This window comes from Haliotis rufescens, unplaced genomic scaffold (genome assembly GCF_023055435.1).
Source record: "Haliotis rufescens isolate VD_foot unplaced genomic scaffold, xgHalRufe1.0.p SCAF_73, whole genome shotgun sequence".
NCBI classification, from domain to species: Eukaryota; Metazoa; Mollusca; class Gastropoda; order Lepetellida; family Haliotidae; genus Haliotis; species Haliotis rufescens.
In genome coordinates this window covers 328,188-355,946 of record NW_025964365.1, presented here as the reverse complement: position 1 = coordinate 355,946, position 27,759 = coordinate 328,188, and the positions used below count along the sequence as shown (strand labels likewise).

Below are 27,759 nucleotides of genomic sequence, written 5' to 3'. Positions count from 1 at the left end.
TCCGGTGTTCGATCCCCGGTCGCGTCATACCAAAAGACGTTAAAAGATGGTACTTGTTGTTACCCTGTCTGGCATTAAGGGGCTAAAACAAGGACTGGTCGGCTCGGAGTCAGTATACTGTGTCTGAGTTGGGTATCCATGTTAAACTGCCGCATGGTATCTCAGTGTGCTAGCACTATAAATCGGCATCAGTTCAGACTAGTACAAGCAGCCACACACACACGTGCATGCACGTCGCTATATAAGTGCAATCATCTTGGACGTGACGTTAAACCCCATTTCACCTCACCACCTCGCCCCGATCATATTCTTGTGGTAACCGTCTGAAATTTCGGGGTTTCCTCCCATAGCTGACACGCCGTGATATAACTGGAATAACCCAACTCACTCACTAACTCCATGCATTGTTAGCGACAACAAAGTGTTATATATATTTACAAATCGTTATAAATAATGCAATAAGTCCAGCTTAAAATACGTGTCAAAAGTCATACTCGCGTAGGAATGAAAACGTATTTATAATACATGTAGATTCATCCAATAGATCGAGCGCGTAAAGGTCTACTCACTCTGATCATTGACGCCGTCTTATTTAGCGTCCATGATCTGATTAATGTAACAAAATCTGTGAAAGAAATTATAATTTCCTTTAGAAATATCAGAACGAGCTTCCACACAAAAGTCGATCTTGACCGCCCCAACCTAGTTCGTTATGTCGGTCAACCTTGCCTTTAATTTAAGAGCCCGTAGCAAGGCTAGATAAAACGTAAACACAGGATATGCTTCAACCTCACGACATGCCGAAGCCATTTGTTTATTTCTCGAGACGAAGCCGACATGATCAATGAATGTTGCTGCAATCTATTACAACGCTAGAAAGGTATTGTGCTGACGGCAATGAGTGAACAGGCAAGGGGTGTCTACGTCTGAACGAACTTGCACCGATCCAAACACTGGGTACAATTGCTGGGGTAATCTGGAGTGGCAATGGCGACGACGTGTCAAGCGGAGGAACGACCGCACGAATTAGTGTTTTTTGTCAACGGCAGAAAGGTTAGATTCAACAACAAGCATGTGCATTTTCATGTTCTGATTCCTTCATAAACAGCTGATAAACATTTGTGTATGTGTATGGCTGTGTATGTGACATACATGTTGTTGTCCCAGGTGTTTGTGTGTTTGTGGGTTTTGTTACAGCATCCATTACATTTGCACTGTAGTGAACGGTTACTCCTTCATCAAGCATTTACTCCCTAACGTTGTGTTCCTCATAATAAAGACGTTGACAATGTTATAAAATGGCCCTAGACAACTTGGATAAGCTTGCTCAAAATTTTAGGGAAAATGGCCATAAACGTTGAAGAAAATGACCCCATACTTGGCCCCAAATAAATCTTAGTTGATACAATTGCTACATGAGACTCTTGTCACCCCTTTGATATTGTTAATTGTTATTTTGCTTGGGATTTACAATAACAAAAAATTAGGAGAACTGGAGATGTGTGGTGCAGTGTCATCCATGGACCACTACGTTAGGAAGAGTGGACCACTATGTTAGAAGGAGTGGACCACTATGTTAGGAAGAGTGGACCACTACGTTAGGAAGAGCGGACCACTATGTTAGGAAGAGTGGACCACTATGTTAGGAAGAGTGGACCACTACATTAGGGAGAGTGGACCACTATGTTAGGAAGAGTGGACCACTATGTTAGGAAGAGTGGACCACTATGTTAGGAAGGGTGGACCACTATGTTAGGAAGAGTGGACCGCTACGTTAGGGAGAGTGGACCACTACGTTAGGAAGAGTTGTAAATAAAAAACATGTGACATTCCCAAATGTCCCATCAATAAGTAAACTAAAGGTTTAAACAATAAATAAACTAAATCACTACAGATTTGTGCTAGTTTTCTTTCTCCAATATTTGGGTCCATTTTCTCCAAAATTCTGTTTGATATAGGAGAGCAAGTCTCTGATGATGACATTCACTCAGTGTTAAGATATTGGGTTAATTATGCAGCCTGGAGTAGGAGGTCGTTAGAAAAATGTCACGGGAATGCTAAAGGCAGGATGTGACATGTTGTTATGCCCTTAATAAGGAAGGATTGCTGTATATAAGCATGGATGCATCTTATTCGCAAAGGGGAGTACCTTACACAAATCATGCTAGATGAATGCACATTATTTGCATTTGGTAGTTGTATAATTTTAGTTTAGACAGGTTTCAACACAACAAGTAACACAGTTGAAAACATACCTCAGCAACTGGTGATAGATAAGTGACAGCAATTGATTTATTTACATGTGCCACAATGATCCCAACAAAGTATTCTTTAATGGTTTAATGGCATATATCTGTACTCTGAGGTATATTCTTTCGTTGTGTCTTTTCAGTGCAAAGGTCTATCTCTGTTCATGATTTTAATGGCTCATTATATTCATTGTGTATTGCAAGTGTCGCAAGGGAATGTCTGTTGAAATAACCTGCTTAGTGCAAACAGTATTACAGAAAAAAAACCCTGATATTGTGAAGTCTTTGAAAGGCATTTAAAAGTAAAACACATAAGGAAGAGAATGTATGGATGTCAACTTCTATATAATGAGGAACACAACCTGTTGGAGTTTATACTTACTCCTTCATCGGGTTAATGAAGAAGTAAGTTATACACTGAAACATTGTGTTCCTCATAATAAAGAAGTTGACATCCATAAGGCCTGGCGTTTTATATTTTTCGTGGATCTCGAAGATGAACATGAATAGCTTCCCTTGACAATTGTCCATGTTGTAAGTGATAGAATTTTTATTGTTACAAGGGGCTTTATCGTCACAAATGGTGGTCTTTTGAGCACAGAATATGTTCATAAAGTATGCCAGATGCATTCTGCATTAAAAAAATGCATCTGGCTTTTTTTTCTCCTCCAACCCTAGACTTTGGGCTGAAAAATCCATAATTCTAATGATAAAAAAAATCCTGGCCTAACTTCTGTTCCTAATGATATTGTGGTTTTCATTTAATTTTCTATTTTTTCTCTGCAGGTGACAGAGCAGAATGCTGACCCAGAAGAGACATTGTTGCACTATCTGAGGAAGAAATGTATCCTTGTGTCTGTGTAGATCAGTGACATTGTTACACAGTGGAGTGTTGGCAGGGAATAACTGCTTATACACCAGGAAAGCACTAACACAAACAGCTGCAGTTCAAATGAAAAAAACCCACTATGTTGAACACTGCACATTTTAGTAAGTCCAGTGAAACATTTACCCTTAATAAATACACAGAAACTAAATGTTTTTGTATAAAAGTATTTTGAAGGGCTAACCTTGGATATTCGGCACAGCTGGTGACTGGGTTTATTTAAAAAAAAATTGCTCCAGAAGATACCATTAAGGATAATTTGTCTTCAATTTTAACAACAGAAGATAACACTTTTTTAAATAACTTTTTTGCGTGGTTAAAAGCATTTGTTTGTCTCAAAAAAAAATGTCAGAATGTTAAATGTTTGAAACCTAAGTAGTATTTACTGTAACTTTCCCTGGATTTGAACCTTGGTACGACAGCACCATACAGTGCTTATTGGTTTCACCAAAGTGGATTTCACCAAAGGGATAGATGTCAGTGACCTACATCCCTTTCTCCTGCATCACTGGCGATGGGTAGCCAAGTGGTTAAAGCTTCAGCTCGTCCCGTCGTAGGCCCAGGTTCAATTCCCCACGTGGGTACTATGTTTGGACCCCATTTTCAAGTGTGATAATGGGCCGTGATATTGCTGGAATATTGCCCAAAGTGGTGTAATACCATACTCACTCACTTACTCTCCTGCATCAAGCTGTACATTCAGAGTTTGTGGGTTTCACCATAGTTGTAGATTTTCTTCTAATTGAAGTTGGCATGCTGTGATACTCTGAAATACTACCCAAATAAAGTATTCCCAACAGTTAGGATGACTATGTTGTTGTTGTTGTTGTTTTGTTGTTTAACGCCGCACTCAGCAATATGCCAGCTATATGACGGCGGTCTGTAAATAATTGAGTCAGGACCAGACAATCCAATGATTGATATCATGAGCATCGAGCCACGCAATTGAGATCGATGACATGCATCTACCGAGTCAGCGAGCCTGACCACCCGATCCCATTATAGTCGCCTCTTACGACAAGCATAGTCACCTTTTATGGCAAGCATGGGTTACTGAAGACCTATTCTACCCCGGAATCTTCACGGGTCAGGATGACTATGTGAATGATGAGATGATGTATAATTTTCCAGTTGTTTACCTTAACGAATGCAGTACACCTGACAGGTAGCAAGTATGGGTGTGGTGAGGGTGGATGCGGTGCCTGTACCATCATGTTGTCTCGCTACAACGTCGCTGCAGACAGCATCCAGTATCCTTTACTACAGAGTGACACAACAGCATCTTGAACAGTCCGTAGTAAACATCCAGGTAGAAAATATGCACCTGGAAAAAGGTTCAGCACCACTCCTTTATATTCATTTATTGCAAACTGTCTCAATCTCATTAAAATCAGATCTAAGTTCTCGCTGCCGCTAAACAAAGATCTGAGGACGGGTCCCATTACGGGTCACGTCAGAACGACCTTTCGAGAACTTTGACCGACCGCTGAATAACTAACAAGAAGTCGACATCAGCCAATTAGAAAGCAGCTTTCTCGTGCTTTGCGGCACTCGTTTCAATCTGGCGACTTCCATTTCAGACCACGCTAGAAAAATAAGTTGACACAGTTTTTGATTAAAATTTTGAAAACTGAACAAAGGAACATGTCATATATGGTTGAGGTTGTATGGCACTGCTTCCCACGTACTGTGCAACACCTCCTCCGTTCAAATGTTTATCCCATGGAAGCGAGACATAGACGGTAATTTTGAAGGAATCAGTCGTACGGGCCTTAACTGTCGTTCAGAATACCCTGTGTTGACGTTTTCGAAGTTGCATGAGTAGAAAACACATTCCGACTGTCACTTTGATGATCTGGTAAGCGACGCTTTGTTTGGTCGGATGAAAGGTCGTTCTGACGTGACCAGTAATGGGATGTCCTCAGATCTTTGTTTAGCGATAGCGAGAACTAAGATTTGACTTTAATGAGATTGAAACTGTCTAATATACACTGATACCTGATACAATGTTGGTATGAGAACTCTGTATGTTCCTCCACTGCCTCCATGGTCTAGTGGTAGGGCATCTGCCTGGAGAGTGGAAGGTCAGGGTTCCATCCCAGGCCCATCATACCAATAGATGTTAAAAGATGGTACTTGTTGTTACCCTGCCTGGTACTCATCATTAAGGGGCTATAACAAGAACTGGTCAGCTCAGAGTCAGTATACTGTGTCTGACTGGTCCGGACTAGTACAAACTGACACACACACACACACACACACAAAAATAAAAAAATCTTTGACGCAATATTATAACCCATTTCACCATCACCTGTGTGTTCCATATTGTTGCAAGGACTGGGTGAAGAAACAGAGTAAGAAATTGAGAAGGTAGTCAAAAAACTATTGCCAGGAACAGTTACAACACATGTTATTGCATAATCAATTTCATGGTCTGTACTTCAATATGAGTTTGTCATTTCATAAACCAAAATATATAAAGATATGTTTTATCAGAAAATATAAGATACCCCGGAAGATATCAATCGGAAAGAACAATGAAGAACGAAGTGCCCCTCATGGTTTATTCTACCTGCAGTAGAGTACAGAAATAAATATATTTTTTCCAAATTTAAAAAAAAATGTAATGCTAACACATAATGCAATGGAATTTCCAGTAACAGATGTGAACATTGTAGTTGTCCTTAGCCCTCCATCCACTATGCTGTGAATGCTTGTCTGACCCCTGTGTGTTCTGTCCACGGCCTGGCTGTCACCACGGTGGAGGGGGTGGGGAGCACCACAAGGGGACTGCACCCTATACAGGTGGGTTGTGTCTGTACTGATGGCTTGTCCAGGTAGTCAGGTGTTTTCACCTCTGTGGAGGGTGGAGGGTGGGTAGCACCACTAGGGGACTGCACCCCATACAGGTGGGTTGTGTCTGTACTGATGGCTTGTCCAGGTAGTCAGGTGTTTTAACCTCTGTTGCGGGTGGAGGGTGGGGAGTACCACTAGGGGACTGCACCCCATACAGGTGGGTAGTGTCTGTACTGATGGCTTGTCCAGGTAGTCAGGTGTTTTCACCTCTGTGGAGGGGGTTGGGAGCACCACCAGGGGACTGCACCCCATACAGGTGGGTTGTGTCTGTACTGATGGCTTGTCCAGGCAGTCAGGTGTTTTCACCTCTGTGGAGGGGGTTGGGAGCACCACCAGGGGACTGCACCCTATACAGGTGGGTTGTGTCTGTACTGATGGCTTGTCCAGGCAGTCAGGTGTTTTCACCTCTGTGGAGGGGGTTGGGAGCACCACCAGGGGACTGCACCCTATACAGGTGGGTTGTGTCTGTACTGATGGCTTGTCCAGGTAGTCAGGTGTTTTCACCTCTGTGGAGGGGGTTGGGAGCACCACCAGGGGACTGCACCCTATACAGGTGGGTTGTGTCTGTACTGATGGCTTGTCCAGGTAGACAGGTGTTTTCACCTCTGTGGAGGGGGTGAGGGTGGGGAGCACCACCAGGGGACTGCACCCTATACAGGTGGGTTGTGTCTGTACTGATGGCTTGTCCAGGTAGTCAGGTGTTTTCACCTCTGTGGATGGGTTGGGGAGCACCACTAGGGGACTGCACCCTATACAGGTGGGTTGTGTCTGTACTGATGGCTTGTCCAGGTAGTCAGGTGTTTTCACCTCTGTGGAGGGGGTGAGGGTGGGGAGCACGACTAGGGGACTGCACCCTATACAGGTAGGTTGTGTCTGTACTGATGGCTTGTCCAGGTAGTCAGGTGTTTTAACCTCTGTTGCGGGTGGAGGGTGGGGAGTACCACTAGGGGACTGCACCCTATACAGGTGGGTTGTGTCTGTACTGATGGCTTGTCCAGGTAGTCAGGTGTTTTCACCTCTGTGGATGGGTTGGGGAGCACCACCAGGGGACTGCACCCTATACAGGTGGGTTGTGTCTGTACTGATGGCTTGTCCAGGTAGTCAGGTGTTTTAACCTCTGTTGCGGGTGGAGGGTGGGGAGTACCACTAGGGGACTGCACCCTATACAGGTGGGTTGTGTCTGTACTGATGGCTTGTCCAGGTAGCCAGGTGTTTTCACCTCTGTTAGGGGTGGAGGGTGGATAGCACCTCAAGGGGACTGCACCCGATACAGGTGGGTTGTGTCTGTACTGATGGCTTGTCCAGGTAGTCAGGTGTTTTCACCTCTGTGGATGGGTGGGGAGCACCACTAGGGGACTGCACCCTATACAGGTGGCTTGTCCAGGCAGTCAGGTGTTTTCACCTCTGTGGAGGGGGTTGGGAGCACCACCAGGGGACTGCACCCTATACAGGTGGGTTGTGTCTGTACTGATGGCTTGTCCAGGTAGTCAGGTGTTTTCACCTCTGTGGAGGGGGTTGGGAGCACCACCAGGGGACTGCACCCTATACAGGTGGGTTGTGTCTGTACTGATGGCTTGTCCAGGTAGACAGGTGTTTTCACCTCTGTGGAGGGGGTGAGGGTGGGGAGCACCACCAGGGGACTGCACCCTATACAGGTGGGTTGTGTCTGTACTGATGGCTTGTCCAGGTAGTCAGGTGTTTTCACCTCTGTGGATGGGTTGGGGAGCACCACTAGGGGACTGCACCCTATACAGGTGGGTTGTGTCTGTACTGATGGCTTGTCCAGGTAGTCAGGTGTTTTCACCTCTGTGGAGGGGGTGAGGGTGGGGAGCACGACTAGGGGACTGCACCCTATACAGGTAGGTTGTGTCTGTACTGATGGCTTGTCCAGGTAGTCAGGTGTTTTAACCTCTGTTGCGGGTGGAGGGTGGGGAGTACCACTAGGGGACTGCACCCTATACAGGTGGGTTGTGTCTGTACTGATGGCTTGTCCAGGTAGTCAGGTGTTTTCACCTCTGTGGATGGGTTGGGGAGCACCACCAGGGGACTGCACCCTATACAGGTGGGTTGTGTCTGTACTGATGGCTTGTCCAGGTAGTCAGGTGTTTTAACCTCTGTTGCGGGTGGAGGGTGGGGAGTACCACTAGGGGACTGCACCCCATACAGGTGGGTAGTGTCTGTACTGATGGCTTGTCCAGGTAGTCAGGTGTTTTCACCTCTGTGGAGGGGGTTGGGAGCACCACCAGGGGACTGCACCCCATACAGGTGGGTTGTGTCTGTACTGATGGCTTGTCCAGGCAGTCAGGTGTTTTCACCTCTGTGGAGGGGGTTGGGAGCACCACCAGGGGACTGCACCCTATACAGGTGGGTTGTGTCTGTACTGATGGCTTGTCCAGGCAGTCAGGTGTTTTCACCTCTGTGGAGGGGGTTGGGAGCACCACCAGGGGACTGCACCCTATACAGGTGGGTTGTGTCTGTACTGATGGCTTGTCCAGGTAGTCAGGTGTTTTCACCTCTGTGGAGGGGGTTGGGAGCACCACCAGGGGACTGCACCCTATACAGGTGGGTTGTGTCTGTACTGATGGCTTGTCCAGGTAGACAGGTGTTTTCACCTCTGTGGAGGGGGTGAGGGTGGGGAGCACCACCAGGGGACTGCACCCTATACAGGTGGGTTGTGTCTGTACTGATGGCTTGTCCAGGTAGTCAGGTGTTTTCACCTCTGTGGATGGGTTGGGGAGCACCACTAGGGGACTGCACCCTATACAGGTGGGTTGTGTCTGTACTGATGGCTTGTCCAGGTAGTCAGGTGTTTTCACCTCTGTGGAGGGGGTGAGGGTGGGGAGCACGACTAGGGGACTGCACCCTATACAGGTAGGTTGTGTCTGTACTGATGGCTTGTCCAGGTAGTCAGGTGTTTTAACCTCTGTTGCGGGTGGAGGGTGGGGAGTACCACTAGGGGACTGCACCCTATACAGGTGGGTTGTGTCTGTACTGATGGCTTGTCCAGGTAGTCAGGTGTTTTCACCTCTGTGGATGGGTTGGGGAGCACCACCAGGGGACTGCACCCTATACAGGTGGGTTGTGTCTGTACTGATGGCTTGTCCAGGTAGTCAGGTGTTTTAACCTCTGTTGCGGGTGGAGGGTGGGGAGTACCACTAGGGGACTGCACCCTATACAGGTGGGTTGTGTCTGTACTGATGGCTTGTCCAGGTAGCCAGGTGTTTTCACCTCTGTTAGGGGTGGAGGGTGGATAGCACCTCAAGGGGACTGCACCCGATACAGGTGGGTTGTGTCTGTACTGATGGCTTGTCCAGGTAGTCAGGTGTTTTCACCTCTGTGGATGGGTGGGGAGCACCACTAGGGGACTGCACCCTATACAGGTGGCTTGTCCAGGCAGTCAGGTGTTTTCACCTCTGTGGAGGGGGTTGGGAGCACCACCAGGGGACTGCACCCTATACAGGTGGGTTGTGTCTGTACTGATGGCTTGTCCAGGCAGTCAGGAGTTTTCACCTCTGTGGAGGGGGTTGGGAGCACCACCAGGGGACTGCACCCTATACAGGTGGGTTGTGTCTGTACTGATGGCTTGTCCAGGCAGTCAGGTGTTTTCACCTCTGTGGAGGGGGTTGGGAGCACCACCAGGGGACTGCACCCTATACAGGTGGGTTGTGTCTGTACTGATGGCTTGTCCAGGTAGTCAGGTGTTTTCACCTCTGTGGAGGGGGTTGGGAGCACCACCAGGGGACTGCACCCTATACAGGTGGGTTGTGTCTGTACTGATGGCTTGTCCAGGTAGACAGGTGTTTTCACCTCTGTGGAGGGGGTGAGGGTGGGGAGCACCACCAGGGGACTGCACCCTATACAGGTGGGTTGTGTCTGTACTGATGGCTTGTCCAGGTAGTCAGGTGTTTTCACCTCTGTGGATGGGTTGGGGAGCACCACTATGGGACTGCACCCTATACAGGTGGGTTGTGTCTGTACTGATGGCTTGTCCAGGTAGTCAGGTGTTTTCACCTCTGTGGAGGGGGTGAGGGTGGGGAGCACGACTAGGGGACTGCACCCTATACAGGTAGGTTGTGTCTGTACTGATGGCTTGTCCAGGTAGTCAGGTGTTTTAACCTCTGTTGCGGGTGGAGGGTGGGGAGTACCACTAGGGGACTGCACCCTATACAGGTGGGTTGTGTCTGTACTGATGGCTTGTCCAGGTAGTCAGGTGTTTTCACCTCTGTGGAGGGGGTGAGGGTGGGGAGCACGACTAGGGGACTGCACCCTATACAGGTAGGTTGTGTCTGTACTGATGGCTTGTCCAGGTAGTCAGGTGTTTTAACCTCTGTTGCGGGTGGAGGGTGGGGAGTACCACTAGGGGACTGCACCCTATACAGGTGGGTTGTGTCTGTACTGATGGCTTGTCCAGGTAGTCAGGTGTTTTCACCTCTGTGGATGGGTTGGGGAGCACCACCAGGGGACTGCACCCTATACAGGTGGGTTGTGTCTGTACTGATGGCTTGTCCAGGTAGTCAGGTGTTTTCATCTCTGTGGATGGGTGGGGAGCACCACTAGGGGACTGCACCCTATACAGGTGGGTTGTGTCTGTACTGATGGCTTGTCCAGGCAGTCAGGAGTTTTCACCTCTGTGGAGGGTGGGGAGTACCACCAGGGGACTGCACCCTATACAGGTGGGTTGTGTCTGTACTGATGGCTTGTCCAGGTAGTCAGGTGTTTTCACCTCTGTGGATGGGTTGGGGAGCACCACTAGGGGACTGCACCCTATACAGGTGGGTTGTGTCTGTACTGATGGCTTGTCCAGGTAGTCAGGTGTTTTCACCTCTGTGGAGGGGGTGAGGGTGGGGAGCACGACTAGGGGACTGCACCCTATACAGTTAGGTTGTGTCTGTACTGATGGCTTGTCCAGGTAGTCAGGTGTTTTAACCTCTGTTGCGGGTGGAGGGTGGGGAGTACCACTAGGGGACTGCACCCTATACAGGTGGGTTGTGTCTGTATTGATGGCTTGTCCAGGTAGTCAGGTGTTTTCACCTCTGTGGATGGGTTGGGGAGCACCACCAGGGGTCTGCACCCTATACAGGTGGGTTGTGTCTGTACTGATGGCTTGTCCAGGTAGTCAGGTGTTTTCACCTCTGTTGCGGGTGGAGGGTGGGGAGTACCACTAGGGGACTGCACCCTATACAGGTGGGTTGTGTCTGTACTGATGGCTTGTCCAGGTAGCCAGGTGTTTTCACCTCTGTTAGGGGTGGAGGGTGGATAGCACCTCAAGGGGACTGCACCCTATACAGGTGGGTTGTGTCTGTACTGATGGCTTGTCCAGGTAGTCAGGTGTTTTCACCTCTGTGGATGGGGTGGGGAGCACCACTAGGGGACTGCACCCTATACAGGTGGGTTGTGTCTGTACTGATGGCTTGTCCAGGTAGTCAGGTGTTTTCACCTCTGTGGATGGGTTGGGGAGCACCACTAGGGGACTGCACCCTATACAGGTGGGTTGTGTCTGTACTGATGGCTTGTCCAGGTAGTCAGGTGTTTTCACCTTTGTGGATGGGGTTGGGTTGTGTCTGTTCAGGGATGTAACTTTAATCATGATAATATACTTAACAACCTGCACATTTTCCTGACCAACAAATGTTGCAACACCCCATCCCCCCAAAACAAATACCAAACCAAAAAACAAATCCCCCCCCCCCCCCCCAAAGTAATGAAAAAAATGATATTGAATTTATTTTCATACTTTTTGAGTCAAGACCCATTGGGTTAGCAAATATTCTGAGAAAGAACTTTGGTCTTATAATGTAATGTACTAATGAAGGTCAACAAATTTTGACATTTCGTTTTGGGAAAATAAGTATGTGATGGCAGGATAGCTTGGAGACATGTTTATCAACAGGTGAAAGTAATTTTAGGAGTTTGGTCTGGCCTAATATGATTGGAAGATGTTCTCAGCATAGTACCATTTGAATCTCACTCAAGATGAAGCTATGGTAGCAAATGGGCCCAGGGTATGTATTTTAATACAATGGTATGTTTTTTTTAGTGATTTTATGAGTGCCTCCAGCTAATGGTGACTTCCCACTGCAGGAGCGGCTTGTGAAGAACCATGGCACACAGTGTGGCTTCTGTACTCCAGGGATGGTGATGTCGATGTACACACTGCTGAGGAATACCCCCAAGCCACCGCTGGGGGACATTGAACGTGTATTTGATGGTAGGCAGTCAGTCAGTCACTCTCCCATGCTTTCATCTTCCCGAGGCAAGGGCGTTAACTGACTATAAAAGTCTAGTTTCCACCCTTGTCAAACCAGGCTGTAATTTCCAGGCTCGATCTTAGCGCCACCAGTAGCTACTATGTGTTATGTCCTTTCTATGTCCCTCCTACTGACCAATCAGATTCCATCTATCATATCAATTGCATTTGCTTCAAACAAAATGGCGGTGCCCAGTCAAGACTGTATGATCGATAATTAAGATCTGTATTGTAATAAAACTAGGTGCATCAAGTCAATTGAACAACTTGTTTAAAAACATGGTACAGATGCTTTACAAATTCTGCAGTCGACCAAAATCTGCACGTAAAAAATTATGTTGTTTAAGAACCGGATGTCGATTTGGTACAAGATTTTGATGGGACTTTCGAAGACTAGTTAGTCCAGTCAAAATATAATCCTATAATTTCAGCCTAGTTTAGCAAGGGTGAAAACTGAACTTTTATTGTCAGTTAACACTCTTGCCTCGGGAAGATGTCATCCTCCAAGTAGCACACAGTTAGGATCTAACCTTTAAGTGAACTGAATTTGTTCTGGTTAGACATTTTTCTGTTATCATATTGTGATCAGATTTACAAATGTGATAGATTACATTCATTATTGAGGCAATAAAATGTGTAATCCAGACCTGGTTGTATCAGCATCAGCTTTAATGGTATAGGAAGGTGTCATTAAACCTCCATTAATTAACATGCCATTAAATTCAGGTGTTGCAAACCTTTAATAACACCTTCTGTATATTGATGGGCTATAACTATACATAGGTTTTGGGGTACCATTGACCTGTCATTTAACCAAACATGCCAAATAGCACTAATATGTTGATAAAATGCAGGTGTCCCATAAAAAAACTTTGTAGTTTGAATTGAAACCTCCATAGGTATAAAATACATCACAAAATGAACATCAGAAGTGATGTAATTGGCAATAACAACTTCTCAAACTGTTGAGTTGAGATAGCTGCAACGTCTCATGCCCCTTGGCAGATGTCGTGAAGGAGACAGTGCTTGTTTGCTAAAACGAAATTGTGGGAAAATTATAGGGGTATACCTATTATTTTACACTGACAGTATCATTAACAGATGAAAGTTAGATATTGGCTTTGTACAGTGCTTGTGATACTAGTGTACCTCTTGCTTACAGGGAACCTATGCAGGTGCACTGGCTACAGGCCCATCTTGGATGGTATGAAGACTTTCTCAAAGGTAGCTGGCGGTCAGCTCATTGGATCAGTTAATTAGTGGGTGACCCTGCCAGGGCTCGATTTAGCTTTGAAAAACATGTACCAGTGCAACCCATTGTTGAAAAATGCATCCTAATATTCTGTCTTCTAGGGCTGGGACAGGTAACTCGGGTACTCGGGTCGGGTGGGTACTGAGTAGGACCGGTGTACCCACAGGACCTGTGGTTAGTCACATGATTATATTGTTTAATGGCAAAAATTATTTAGAACTCTAAGGTTACCCTATAAGTGACAACTTTCTTTCTGACTATACACACATTCCTTCTGGGCTTTGTATTTTTGCATAAGGATATAACTTCAGTCAACTTCAGTGTGTTCATGACCAGGTCGGATATGTGTATCTAAATTTATCAATTTTTTGACAGGAGTACGGTCACACGTTTCCAAATCAAACATTTTGTACCTCTCTCTTGAGACCTAAAGCTGGTACCGGGTAGAGTCGGGTAATAGGGGGATGGGTACCCGGGTAGTAAATTTGACTCGTCCCAGCCCTACTGTCTACATGCACCAAGTGTATGTCAAAAACTTTCAAATTTGTGTCTGGCTAAAGCTTACTTGTCCACACAACAATGATCTGTGAACACACTCAATACCTCTAGGGTTTATTTACCATACTGCATCATTAATCCCTGTATTATGTGTAATTTATTATACTTTCTTAGGCTTGACATCGTTCAACTGTGGGTACTTCACGATTATGTGCACATGTTCCTGTTACATTTAACAGCAATGTGTGATTAATTCATGTCACTGGCAGCAGAAGGCATATGTTCCAACTTTGATAGGGGCCGGTCGGGTAGCCTAGTGGTTAAAGCGTTCGCTCATCACACCGAAGACCCGGGTTCGATTCCCGACATGGGTACAATGCGTGAAGCCCATTTCTGGTGTCCCCCGCTGTGATATTGCTGGAATATTGCTAAAAGCGGCGTGAAACCATACTCACTCACTCACTCACTCCAACTTTGATAAATTTATAGGACCAGGGTGCAACCTGGTTTTGTTTTGTGCAACATCATTTTCATGTCAACATGCACCTGGTGCAAGTTAAGTCGAGCTCTTCCTGCCCTTGACTTGAATAAAACATCCGTCCTCACCTCACCTCAGTGTCTTCACTGAGAACGCGAACTCTTTATCAACAACATTTTCCTTATTAGCAATGATTCTATTGAATATCAATACTACTATTTTTATCAAGGGAAATAAAGATATGAATTATTATGTTGAAAAGTAGTCTATTTGTAACAGTAATCTGTCATTATTTTATCGTAACTCTGGTGGGATATTATTGTAGCTAATGCAGGAAGGACAGTACAATTTGTTGTGTAGAGTTGCGTCCCTTAGTCATGCCAGAATCTGCTAATCATAAATTTGAATCCCATATTCACCCAGAAGGGATTCTTGGTTTCAGCACCATACCGATGCTCGTGGATTTTACCAAAGTAGTAGCTTTGGTCTTTCCTTCCACATTCAGCTGACATGCCACGGCAGTAATAAAATACTGTTCTAACTTGCCTGTATTGCAGGAGTATTGCCAGAGGGGAGACAACTGCTGTAGGAACCAATTGAACACTGAAGAGGCATCAAATCAAGTGAGTTAGGGATGGGGAGATTAAGGGAATCTTCATGGCGGCAAAATTATTTTGATTTTCAGATCATTTTGCATCTTCCCAAGGGAGTTAACTGACTATGAAAGTCCAGTTTCAACCCTTGCTGAGCTAGGCTGGTATTGCGGAGTAACATTTTTGCTGGACCTAACGAGTCTATGCATAGCCCAATGAAAAATTGTGCAACAAATTAGACATCCGGTTCGTTAACAACATGGATTTCAGTGTGCAGATTTCGGTCGTCTGGAGGATTTGCAAAGCATGTGTACTGTCAACTTGGCATCAACAGATATTTTCCAAATCTTTTCATGTTTTAAATCAAGGTGCTCAGGTGATTTGATGCACTTCGCAGGGTAAGACCCATTTTATTACTGTATAGATCTTGATTATCGTTGACATCGTTGTGACTGGGCGCCACCATTTTGTTTGGGTATGCAAGTTATATGATGTAAGTAATAGCCGCTGGTGGCGCTATGATCGAGCCTGGAAATTCCAGCCTAGTTCAGCAAACTGGACTTTTATAGTCAGTTAACTCCCTTGCCTCAGGAAGATGATCATTGTGTATTTGGGATGACAACTGAGTTTTGTTTCAGGATGTTTATGAGAATGACACATCCCCCAGTAGTGAGTTTACTCCCTACGACTCCACACAGGAGCCCATCTTCCCTCCAGAGCTGCAGGTGAGTGTATGACGTACGACCTTCGGACATGTCATCTTTTGTTTATAAAGACATGACATAATAATTTTTGTCATCTCACGTTTGCTTTATAAACAGTTAACATGTGATACCTTTTTATATACTATTGACATGGTAAGTGAACTTTGAACAAATGTGATGTGTCTAGAAATTTGATATTTTGTATATGAAATGTTGACTATGACATTTTGTCTAAACTATTTATTAACATATGGCATAAGAACAATGGGATATTACTAGTGTGCATGAACTACGAATGCCTGGTTTTTTTTCCAGACACAGCATGACCGGTACCATGGCCAGTATATGGTGTTCAGGTCAGCCACAGTGACATGGTATCGGCCAGTCGACTTGTCCACCCTCCTTGACCTCAAGGCTACCCACCCCCAAGCCAGGCTAATTGTGGGCAACACAGAAGTGGGTGGGTTGAGTCTAATGTGCTGTTGTATCTGCAAGGCATTGTCCCATCATCAAAAAGGCTTTCCTCTGAAAGCAATGGTGCTCAACTGTAGTTACTAATCTCTATTCCTTCCAGTGCTGGCTGAGGAGGATGTTTTTGTATTGTCATCAGGATTCCATAATGTTGTAGTAGTATAAGGTGATGGTGAAATGAGGTTTAACGTCACGTCCAAGATTATTGCACTTATATAACGACGTGCATGTGTAAGAGTGAATATTATCCTACCCTATTTTTTTTCCTGGGGATGAAATTCTCTAGTGTCAGGATGATTCTCCCTAGTGAATTTTAATCCATACCAGTGTGGCACTAAGGTAGGATACTATACTCATGAGTAAAACATCCCCCGGGATAATATTTAGGTAGGATATAATCCTTGCTTACACATGCGTGTGTGTGTCTCCGCTCTTACTAGTCTGGACTAGTGCTGATTTATGGTGCTAGCCCACTGAGATACCATGCCGCAGTTTAACATGAATACACCACTCAGACACAGTGTACTGACTCCGAGCCAACCAGTCCTTGTTTTACCCCTTTAATGCAAAGCACCAGTCTTTTGGTATGACGCATCCGGGGATCGTACCCCGGACCTTCCACACTCCGGGTAGACACTCTACCACTAGACCACTGAGGCTCGTCGGAATATTTAGTTACATAGCAAGGCTTCGGATAAATCTTTTGAGTCATGGACTATTCATTCACATGTTATTCATATTGGTATTGATAGCTTTCTTTGAGTTTTCAATATATTTTTACTTCCATGGGTTCTGTCTATTGGGTACTTTTTAAGAAATGAGTAGATTTTTATTTCCCAATAATTCTACATCAAGAGTAGTTTCAGGTAAAGTTCAGTGTCATATGCATCAACTCACAACAGCAACATACAGTTCATGTATTTATAATAATGTGATGCCTCCCTTTGATTACTTCATAAAGATTTAAGGGGCGGTCGGGTAGCCTAGTGGTTAAAGCGGTCGCTCGTCAAGCCGAAGACGCGGGTTCGATTCCCGACATGGGTATAATGTGTGAAGCCCATTTCTGGTGTTCCCCGCCGTGATATTGCTGGAATATTGCTAATAGCGGCGTTAAACCATACTCACTCACTCACTCATAAAGATCTGTAAAGAAATGCAGTCATACAAGGAGAAAAGGTAACATGGGTTTTTTATGCAGAGTGTTGTTATACTGTTGGAGTGGTGAAATGTTTCCTGCATAATTGTACATGATCAACAGGAAGTTACTTAGGTTATAGTGATTTATCTTGCATATCTTATAGAAACAAACAGCATCTCTGGTGCTCCGATAGAGTTGAATGTCAGCTTCATAAGAGAGCAAAGATCGAAGTGCCACAAGTTGTAGACATGCTTGGTTTAAACACACAGCCATGGAGCTGGTGGGACCAAGGATGATAATCGGAGAGAACCCGAGATTTGAACCCACGACTATCATCTACAGGGAACCAAGTTGGGAGTTATCACATAATCACATAAGGCTTAAAAAAAAAGAATTGGTTCTCAGGCAATGACTTTTGAAAAATAGTGCAGGCAGATGATGTTTTTTTTTTTGGGGTTTGTTCAAACTAGTATGTCACCCGATAAACAGTTGTTTACCATCAACCTGGGACAAGGCCTCCCTACATAAACAGACCAACAAACTCCTATTGCCGCCATCGCCATAAGCAGTGTGTGTGTAAAGGGAAGTAACTGCGCGCTCTATTGGATTGCATTGTTTTTAAGTACATGCATTAGGATTTTTATAAAAAAAATTAAAATAGAAATAAAAACAAAACGTCCTGCAGACTTTATTATGATGTGGGAAGTGCCTGAGAAAAGAGACCATTATTTTGCTTAGCCTAATAGAGGGTAAATTCAAACTTTGCCTTTGAAAATATCATTAGCCAGTCACGTAAATATGTACAGATGTTCAATGGCTTCTTGTTTACTTAAATGTCAAAATTCTACATTGTGTCTTCTTTCACCTGTCTCTGCAGGTGTGGAAATGAAGTGTAAGCATATGCACTACCAACAATTCATTGCTGTGGGACATGTGACAGAGCTGACGGACGTTGAGCGTCGTGAGTCTGGACTGAAGATAGGGGCCTCCGTCACGCTGTCACACCTGACTCACACACTTACACAGGAAATACAGGCTCTGCCAGGTGAGGCCAATATGTAGAATTTTGGGGTTTCCAGATTTGATTGACTGAAGCCAAAGCCAGTCATAAGTTGAAATCAAAATTGATTACATATATTTTTATTTGATTGATTGCTCTTTCCTTGGTGGATTGAAAAAATAAACGTTATATGGATACATATCGGACAAAATGTAACTTATCTTTTTGATATACAGTAAAGTATGGTTATAACGAACTCAAAGGGACTACTAATTTTAGTTCATTATAACTGTATTTCGTTATAAGCATATATAACTACAGCAAATAGTCGGGACGTTATAAGCATATATAACTACAGCAAATAGTCGGGACCAAAAAGGTAAGTTCGTTATATCCGTCAGTTCGTTATAAGTGTGTTCGTTATAATCGTACTTTACTGTATAGTCCTTGGGCACTGTAAACACCTACTAGAAACAACAGTGTCTTCCCTGACAGAAGTAAATATATGTTCATGTAACATGAAGTTTTACCCAGGAAACTGACCAAACTACATAAAATAAATTTGATAAAACCAGTTCCAGTTTGTTTTTAGTTCAACTTACCCAACCTAAAGTATATGCAAACATCTCCGCACGATTTAGTGTGACCAACTGTTGTATTGTGTGATGTATTGTTTGTAGGACTTCCACCCTTTTTATAGCATTTTCTTATTTATGGTATAACGATAATTTGCATGTTTTTTATTCCCTGCCATGAAGTGGAAGGGGGATATAGGAACAGGTGCTGTCAGTCCATCCTTTCAATCATCCGTCATGTTTCTCATGAACTCAAAAACCATGAGAGATATCTTAACCAAACTTGGCACATAGATAGGTCATGTGGTGAATTGGTGCATTTTGATAGTTTGGAATTTTTGAAAAAAATATTTTTTGGGTTTCCAAAGCAACGACTTTGACTTAGACTGAAAATGGCAGTAGTGTTCCTTTCCGGAGCAGTTCTTGAAAACCAAACAATATTTCTTGCCTTGCACAGAACCGGAAATGCCACATTGGCAGGAGATATGAGTATTTCATGCTTGTTAAACATGTTACTTTCATGTCACAGTGTGAATCTCGAACGTCAGGTGACTCCCTATGGTTTCAGTTGACTCAAAGAGATCTCCTGCATTATTCCTGATCCAAGTGTACCTAGCGTACAGATCTACATATTTATACATATAAGAATATATGCGTATAAGTAATGTCAGCTATAATCACTGTGTATGTGATGTGTTTCTGATTCAGAGTGGAAGACCCGCGTGTATGCGGCCATTGTTGAGATGTTGCAGTGGTTCGGTGGTCACCAGATCAGGAATGCTGCCGTGAGTTTACAGTTTTGTAATTTAGTGACTTGTTGGGAAATGTTTCGATCTTGCTTTATCTCAACCAATGACATGATATCACGAAGTATCAGACTTCACTTCAAGCTTGTATTCTGTCGGCCATTGCTTTACATGAGACTCAGGCACTCTCCTACTCCTACTCGACCGCGGCGGTCAGGTAGCCTGGTGGTTAAAGCGTTCACTCGTCACGCCGAAAACCTGGGTTCGATTCCCGACATGGGTACAATGTGTGAGGCCCATTTCTGGTGTCCCCCGCCGTGATATTGCTTGAATATTGCTAAAAGCGGCGCAAGACCATACTCACTCACTCATGCCTTGCATCTGGCAGCCAGCATATTACCTCTGCCACAGGACAGCGCCATGTGACGATTCATCACATCTTACACATTCCATTCAAGATATTGAATGTGTTTCTCATCGGTTTCAATTTTTACAAGTCTGCATATCTAGGTAAACATATATCATGGAATGGTTAACCTTCACTGAGAATATATCCTAAAACGTAAAACACTATTTCCATTTGCGTAGTTATCCTATGTTTACATTGGTTGCATGGCTCCACGTGCTGTCATCAAAGCCCTACGGAGAGCTAGTGATACTGTCGCTTTGATGTATTAAGATATATTGTCATGCACGGCACTGTCGTAGTTGTAGTAGCATATCTATATAATTATGCAAACCAATATGTAAAGCGCACCGAAGGGCTTGCATTAGGCCAGTATGTTCTGATTTCAGAATACAAATTAGCCTATGGTAGTGTTGTTATTCTAAGTCACCACTGCACCAGAGTGTGTAGACTCAGGATGAGGGGAGTACTCACTGCTGTGTGCTGGGGGAGTAATCTTTGTATCATATCATAATATCCCCTATTAAGAGGCTATTAAGAGGCTTAAACAAGGACTGATTGGCCAGTGCACTGTGTCTGAGTGGGGTATTCGTGTTAACCCTGGATGAACTACACTATAAAACCAGCATTGTTCCAGACTAGTACAAGCACACACACACGTGCACGCACACCGCACACACACACACACACACACACACACACACACACACACACACACACACACACACACACACACACACACACACACACACACACACACACACACCGCACACAGCAAACACGCTCGAAAAAAAGTCTGATACTTTGTCATGTGTTATAAGGCCAGGGCCTCGTTCCTCAAAGCAATCTCAGGGCTGAGACGATCGTAACTCCCATACTTTAACATAGGCTTATGGTAGTTGTAGCACTAAGATTGCTTTCTGGAATGAGCCCCAGGACTAAGCAGATTGTACACAGTGGTGAACAGTGGGCACCATGCATGCCAGAGACGATCCCAATATTTTGTTCATGGAGTTTGCATTTGAAGGCAGGGCATGTGCAGATACTGTTACAGGTGACGATGCCACTCTCATCCATTCTTTAGTTGGACTGTGCCAGCAGGTGTTGTCATCACTTCTGTGTGTCCCAGTAGCTTCAGGAATGCTTTCTGAGTGGATAACCACTTGTATAGGTCTGTTCAAGCAGGGTGTATTTAAGGTGAAATGTATGCAACCAAATAAAATACCAGAAAAATTCCCTGTACAATGAAAGAGCGAGGTGCACCCAAATTAGCTTTTCTTGTGCAACATAATTCACCATGTGCATTGCATGACTTTCAGTATTGGCAACAGAGAGTATTGAATTGATGCAAATGTCAACCTTAAAATAATGTTAACTCCTATGCTGTTGCTGTTGCTGTTGTTTCAGGCTGTGGGGGGAAATATCACAACAGCCAGCCCTATCTCCGACCTCAACCCTCTCTTCTTGGCAGCAGGAGTGGTTCTGGAAGTGGCATCACGAGGTGAGGCACTCGACCACTCTGTCATGGAGGAAATAATAGTAACAACAACAACAACAACAACAACAACAACAACAACACCAACAAGAACAAGCATTACTTGTAAAGCACAACCTGACATTAGTTTGCAGTTCAGTGAATCAGCATGCATTGATCTTGGCACATTGATAGGTCTAGTGATGAACTGGTGCCTTTTGATAGTTTGGGATTTTTGAAAAAAAATTTTTTTGAGTTTCCAAAGCAACGACTTTTACTTAGACTGAAAATGGCAGTAGTGCTCCTTTCCGGAGCAGGTCTTGAAACCCAAACAATATTTCTTGTTTTGCACAGAACCGGACATGTCATATTGGCAGGGGATATGAGTATTTCATGCTTGTTAAACATGTTACATCTGGTTGGCAAGAGGGGCAAATTGGTCACAGGTTGTGCAGTTTGCTGTGCACTATTGCTTCTTCCCTTGGTCATGCCGGATTCTGCTGATGCCATATGGTATCACGTTTTTCCTCTCTTTCCACATGAAATTACATAGAATATTTTTGTACCCGTCACAAAAGAAGAAGAAGAAAGATCTTTCTTGCTGCTTATCTTCTGCAGATGGGGGATGGAGAAAGATCACCATGGATTCCAGATTCTTCAAAGGCTACCGTAAAACAGAGATGAAGCCGGATGAAGTCCTTGTTTCGCTAACCATTCCACATACTAAAAAGGTGACCCTTGTTACAACATATATCAGTCATGGATGCTGTGCAAGTCTTGACATACCATTTGTTCATGTAGACAATATAGTGGAGAAGTCTTGGAGTATCTTTCAAGTGGGGCTGGGATGGGTAACTCAGGTACCGGGGCGGGTGGGTTCTGAGTAGGACCCAGGTACCCACTGGACTACCCAGACCTGTGGTTAGTCAAGTGATGTATTGTTTAAAGACAAAAACTCACTATAGCTCAAGTCTGACGATGAACACATTCTTTTTGACTTGTATATGTTTGACTAAAGATAAAGCTTTAGTCAACTTCAGTGTACGCATGATATGATCGTTTGATACATGTATCTAAATAGTTTTTGCCAGGGCTGCACTAAAACAATTCCCAATCAGACATTTTGTTCCCATTTTGAGACCAACAGTGAGTACACGGGTAGGGTCAGGTGAAAGGGTGTCGGGTACCCAGGTAGTAAATTTGGACTCGTCCCAGCCCTACTTTAAAGTATTGTTTGGTGCAGATGGTCAGACAGCCATTTCCTGATTTTGTCAAACCCCAAACCTGAATTTTTGCAAAATTATGAAATTAATGTGAAACATTTTTACAGGCTTATGTTTTCTGCTCCAAACAACAACAGATTTTGTTGCAGAATGATATAGTACAATGAAAACTAGGCACATGCACCACACTGAATATGCCATGCGTAAAAGATTTCTGCCAAGGTCTTCTGGAAAATCCTTGAGGATTCAATGTTGTTTTCTACCAGACGAAGTCAATATTGATCACATGGCAAGTCAATAGTGACCATGTAACAAGGCTTTCTTTCAAGTTAGTGTCTGTGGTATAATTTGACCAAACCTTTTCGGGTCTATTCTCTAAGTCCCAGATGATGCTTCGCTTTATATTATTGCCTTCAATGCAATGTTAAAATATTTATGAATTTAAGAAAATAAGTTTTTAAAAAAATCCCAAATTTTAGTAAAATAAGTTTTTAAAAAATCCCAAATTTAAATAAAATAATGATTTTCCCCATCTTGCCACAAGGGCACTTTGTTTTAAATCCTTGATAAATCCCTGCCTGTTGTGTGTCAGTGTAGGTAGTGCTTTGTGAGAAGACTATTGGATTTATTATATATCCTGAGTGTTTGTTTGTTTTAGGAAGAATTTTTTGCTGGTTTTAAACAAGCCAACAGAAAGGATGATGACATTTCCATAGTCAACTCAGGGATGAGGGTGTTGCTGGATACGGACTCTGATGTCATCAAGGAAATATCCCTGGCATTTGGGGGAATGGCACCAATCACAGTCATGGCCACAAAAACCATGCAACAACTTGTTGGAAAGTAAGACTACTTTGCTCTGTAAGGCTTTATATTACTATGAACTTCATGCCTATATGAGGTGTTTGAAGCAGTCTCATTGAAATCAGATCTTTTTATCCGATACGGTACCTCTCTTTGTGAAGATATATGTATTTGTTTCTAAATTTGAACTCAAGATATGAATTCTGTTCAGAAATTAATGTTTGACAAGAGTTTGAAATAAAAAGGTCAGTAAGAGGTTTTTTGGCAATTTTGGTTGGTTGTATTTGCATTGTCCGAACCTCCCCTTTTAAAAACCAAATGTAGTATGTTTTAGGCTTTAAAATTATTTGAGAGAGGATTTTGATATTTTAGATTCCCTCCCTTCTAAAAATGGTGGATGAGCCCTTGAATGTAGTCATTATGAGACATAAATTTGGTCTGTTTATGACAGAAATCCAGAATAATTAGAGTATGGTTTTGACTTCAGTGTAGAAATGGGCCATTATTGGTCTTGGATATTTTGATTACTTTCCCAACATCATCTATAAAACAAGGTAGAGGCCACTCTAAATAGCAATGGAATGTTTCTTCCTTTGTACGTCCTAAACCTGGTTCCCGCCCTTGCAAAACGCAGTACAGTTGAACACTCTTGGATCTATTAGGTGAAAACTATAATGGTATGGTGTAGGCTTATGATAAATCCTTTTGTGAATCCCAGGTGTAGTATTAATGAACCAAAAATCATAATTGGGATGACTCTAGAATTAGACTCCGTAAACAGCGAATCCTGGCTTCTCTAAGGGCTTCAACTCTGCATTGTGTAACATGATCATTAGACCACTGTGCCTGCTACCCACTTGATGATGAAATCCTGTATGATAGCTCTGCTTGTTGTAGGTCTTGGGATGAGAATCTGGTTGGGGCGGCTATTCCCTACCTGTCCAGTGACCTCCCTTTGCCAGCTGGCTCACCAGGGGGCAACGTGGAGTATCGCAGTACACTGACAGTCAGCTTCTTCTTCAAGTTCTATCTTGCAGTGAAGACACAGCTAGGGAAACAGGTTGGTGTCCGACATTTTGCTATACGTGGAATCTGAAGTGCTGTGTTTTCTGTCCAGGTTTAAGTGAGTGAGTGAGTATGGTTTTACGCCGCTTTTAGCAATATTCCAGCAATATCACGTCAGGGGACACCAGGTTTAAGAATGATGTATGGGGCTTCACAGTGTTCCCATTTACTGGTAATTACCAGTTTTTTACCAGTAAAATTAGCCTTGGACCAGTAATTCACACGACTATGAGTCCCTGTAGACTGGTAAATAAAGTACATTATAAACTTTGTTGTTAAACAAAACATCAGCAATCAATAATCAATAAGAAACATTTTTTTAACAAAGTCAGCTTGTTTTTTAATCAACAGGGTTTCCCGTTGTATATGCTTAGTGCAAGGAAATAACATTTCACTTTGCTTTGAGGTTAAATATCAATTTGTAATGACTTTGTCGCAAACCACAGTGAAATATTCTGAACAAAAAGGGAGAAAATTGTGGCTGTGTGAATGACATGTAGTAACTAAGCTACTTCAGAGATGATGTCATTGGATACATCAGCCATCAACATGCATTGAACATGATGGTGAAAGAATTAAGATCAGAAATGTTCCTATATTGTTTTATTTGTTCAAAGTTGGGACTGACGAAACTTGAGGGGGACTGGTAAGACCTAGAGTCACCAGTCCACCGGGACTGGCAGTTTCAAATGGCAGTTTCAAATGCCAGTGGGAACACTGCTACATTGTTCACCAAGAAAAACTTGTTAACTGTCTTGTAATGCAAAAATGTCATGAATCCCCAATTCAGTTCAATTTACTGAAGGTGTCACAAGAGTGTTGTGTGGTAATTAACTCTTAATTTCTCCCTAAATATACCTCTCAAATCTTAGTCCTCATAAAGTCTACTATATGAAATTGTCTTGTGGCTTCCCTATCCCATCCCTCTTGTATGTTTGTGTTGGGTTTGATTTTAATGTTAGGATGTCTCACAAAATTGTGTCTGGTTGAGTATATTACAGCCTTTGTTTTAATATTTGATATATCCTATATCACTCTTGATAGGACATACAGGGCGGTCGGGTAGTCTAGTGGTTAAAGCGTTCGCTCGTCACGCCGAAGACCCGGGTTCGATTCCTGACATGAGTACAATGTGTGAAGCCCATTTCTGGTGTCCCCCGCCGTGATATTACTGGAATATTGCTAAAAGCGGCGTAAAACCATACTCACTCACTGATAGGACATACATTAGAGCAGGGGTTGAATGGGGTAATTGCCCTATGCACGGGGTAGAAGTGATATAATGTTTTTTTCAGCTGGATCACTTTCATGTCAACCCGGCATTTATATTATCACTTTATATAGATGGCGATGTGTGCCTAATTGAATAATTGTTACTATGGTGATTTGTGCGATCTACTGATCACTTCACACACGATTTTCCTGAAAATAATGTAAACATTATTGAATGAAATTTTGAATAACATTCATAAAATATATTGCAAACATAAGTCCAAATAAACAATGAACACCTTTTTATAACCAGAAAGTATAATAATAGGATTAAATCGCGTACTTCAGTTCGGATTTGTTGATCGGTATTTCCTGTGTTGTGGGATCTTGGTGAACAGCTGATAATGTTTTTTGAGAAAACTTGAGTTTATTAAAAATGTAAGTAAATTTTGGAAGCCATGTTGTACCGTGCACTATAACCGAGTTAGCTCAAAATTGAAGGGCGCAATAGCGAGGGAACGCTGTACTATGAGAAGAAAACATGTGGATTAAAAGAGTATGACAGCAGAAGGGCTGCACCAGTGAAGAGTTGTGCCTAATGTGTTGTTTAGTCTGTAACCTAATTGAAGAAATGGATTCCTTGTTTTAGGGCCCTGGTGCTCCAGTTCCTCAGTCTTATCTGAGTGCAGTCTCCGAGTTTGAGAGACTGCCTCGCCAGTCATGTCAGCTGTATGACAATGTTGCTTCTGGCCAACCATCAACGGATGCTGTGGGACGTCCCCTCGTCCACCGCGCAGCCTACCAGCAGGCCACAGGAGAGGCCCTGTATGTGGACGACATGCCACCACTGGCAGGTTAGTGTGGCTTGACATGCTGCAGGCTGTGTGGCCCTTGTGTAGGTGCTGTGTATGTGGACGACATGCCACCACTGGCAGGTTGGTGTGGCTTGACATGCTGCAGGCTGTGTGGTCCTTGTGTAGGTGCTGTGTATGTGGACGACATGCCACCACTGGCAGGTTGGTGTGGCTTGACATGCTGCAGGCTGTGTGGTCCTTGTGTAGGTGCTGTGTATGTGGACGACATGCCACCACTGGCAGGTTGGTGTGGCTTGACATGCTGCAGGCTGTGTGGTCTTTGTGTAGGTGCTGTGTATGTTGGGTGATTGAGTGGGAGAGTATACAAACATTTGTATGTATCTGTCATAGAGGTATTTCGAATAGGCTGTTGAGATTGTCATGTCTTGTCTTTTACTCATATTATATTTATTTGGATATTATTGATAGATCTCACTCACACACTACGCCAACCACAAACCCATCCCACCCACTGTCCCCTATCCTGCTACAGATTTCCTGGCTCTGCACACTCACTCACTCACTCACTCACTCACTCACCTGCTACAGATGGACTGGCTCTGCTCACTCACTCACTCTCACTCACTCACTCACTCACTCACTCACCTGCTACAGATGGACTGGCTCTGCTCACTCACTCACTCTCACTCACTCACTCACTCACTCACCTGCTACAGATGGACTGGCTCTGCTCACTCACTCACTCACTCACTCACTCACTCACTCACTCACTCACTCACAAACTCATTCACTCACTCACTCTCTCTCTCACTCACTCACTCACACTCTCTCTCTCTCACTCACTCACTCACTCACTTACTCACCTGCTACAGATGGACTGGCTCTGCTCACTCACTCACTCACTCACTCACTCACTCTCTCTCTCTCTCTCTCTCTCTCTCTCTCTCACTCACTCACTCACTCACTTACTCACCTGCTACAGATGGACTGGCTCTGCTCACTCACTCACTCACTCACTCACTCACTCACTCACTCACTCACTCTCTCTCTCTCTCTCTCACTCACTC

General features: G+C 43.9%; 1 protein-coding gene across 1 annotated transcript in view; it reads left to right on the top strand.

Moving 5' to 3' along the window:
• Positions 1-745: 745 nt before the first annotated feature.
• The window catches only part of LOC124121495 (xanthine dehydrogenase/oxidase-like), a 52,250-nt gene continuing 25,236 nt past the window's right edge, over positions 746-27,759 (top strand). The window contains exons 1-16 of the mRNA XM_048388537.1: positions 746-1,053; positions 3,036-3,093; positions 4,289-4,385; positions 5,832-5,940; positions 12,073-12,199; positions 13,401-13,462; positions 15,024-15,089; positions 15,698-15,784; positions 16,079-16,223; positions 18,250-18,417; positions 19,656-19,732; positions 21,507-21,600; positions 22,192-22,304; positions 23,455-23,639; positions 24,498-24,660; positions 26,527-26,731. Coding sequence (XP_048244494.1) covers positions 988-1,053; positions 3,036-3,093; positions 4,289-4,385; positions 5,832-5,940; positions 12,073-12,199; positions 13,401-13,462; positions 15,024-15,089; positions 15,698-15,784; positions 16,079-16,223; positions 18,250-18,417; positions 19,656-19,732; positions 21,507-21,600; positions 22,192-22,304; positions 23,455-23,639; positions 24,498-24,660; positions 26,527-26,731 — 1,822 coding nt within the window. The 5' untranslated portion in view covers positions 746-987. The remainder of the gene's footprint in view (positions 1,054-3,035; positions 3,094-4,288; positions 4,386-5,831; positions 5,941-12,072; positions 12,200-13,400; positions 13,463-15,023; positions 15,090-15,697; positions 15,785-16,078; positions 16,224-18,249; positions 18,418-19,655; positions 19,733-21,506; positions 21,601-22,191; positions 22,305-23,454; positions 23,640-24,497; positions 24,661-26,526; positions 26,732-27,759) is intronic.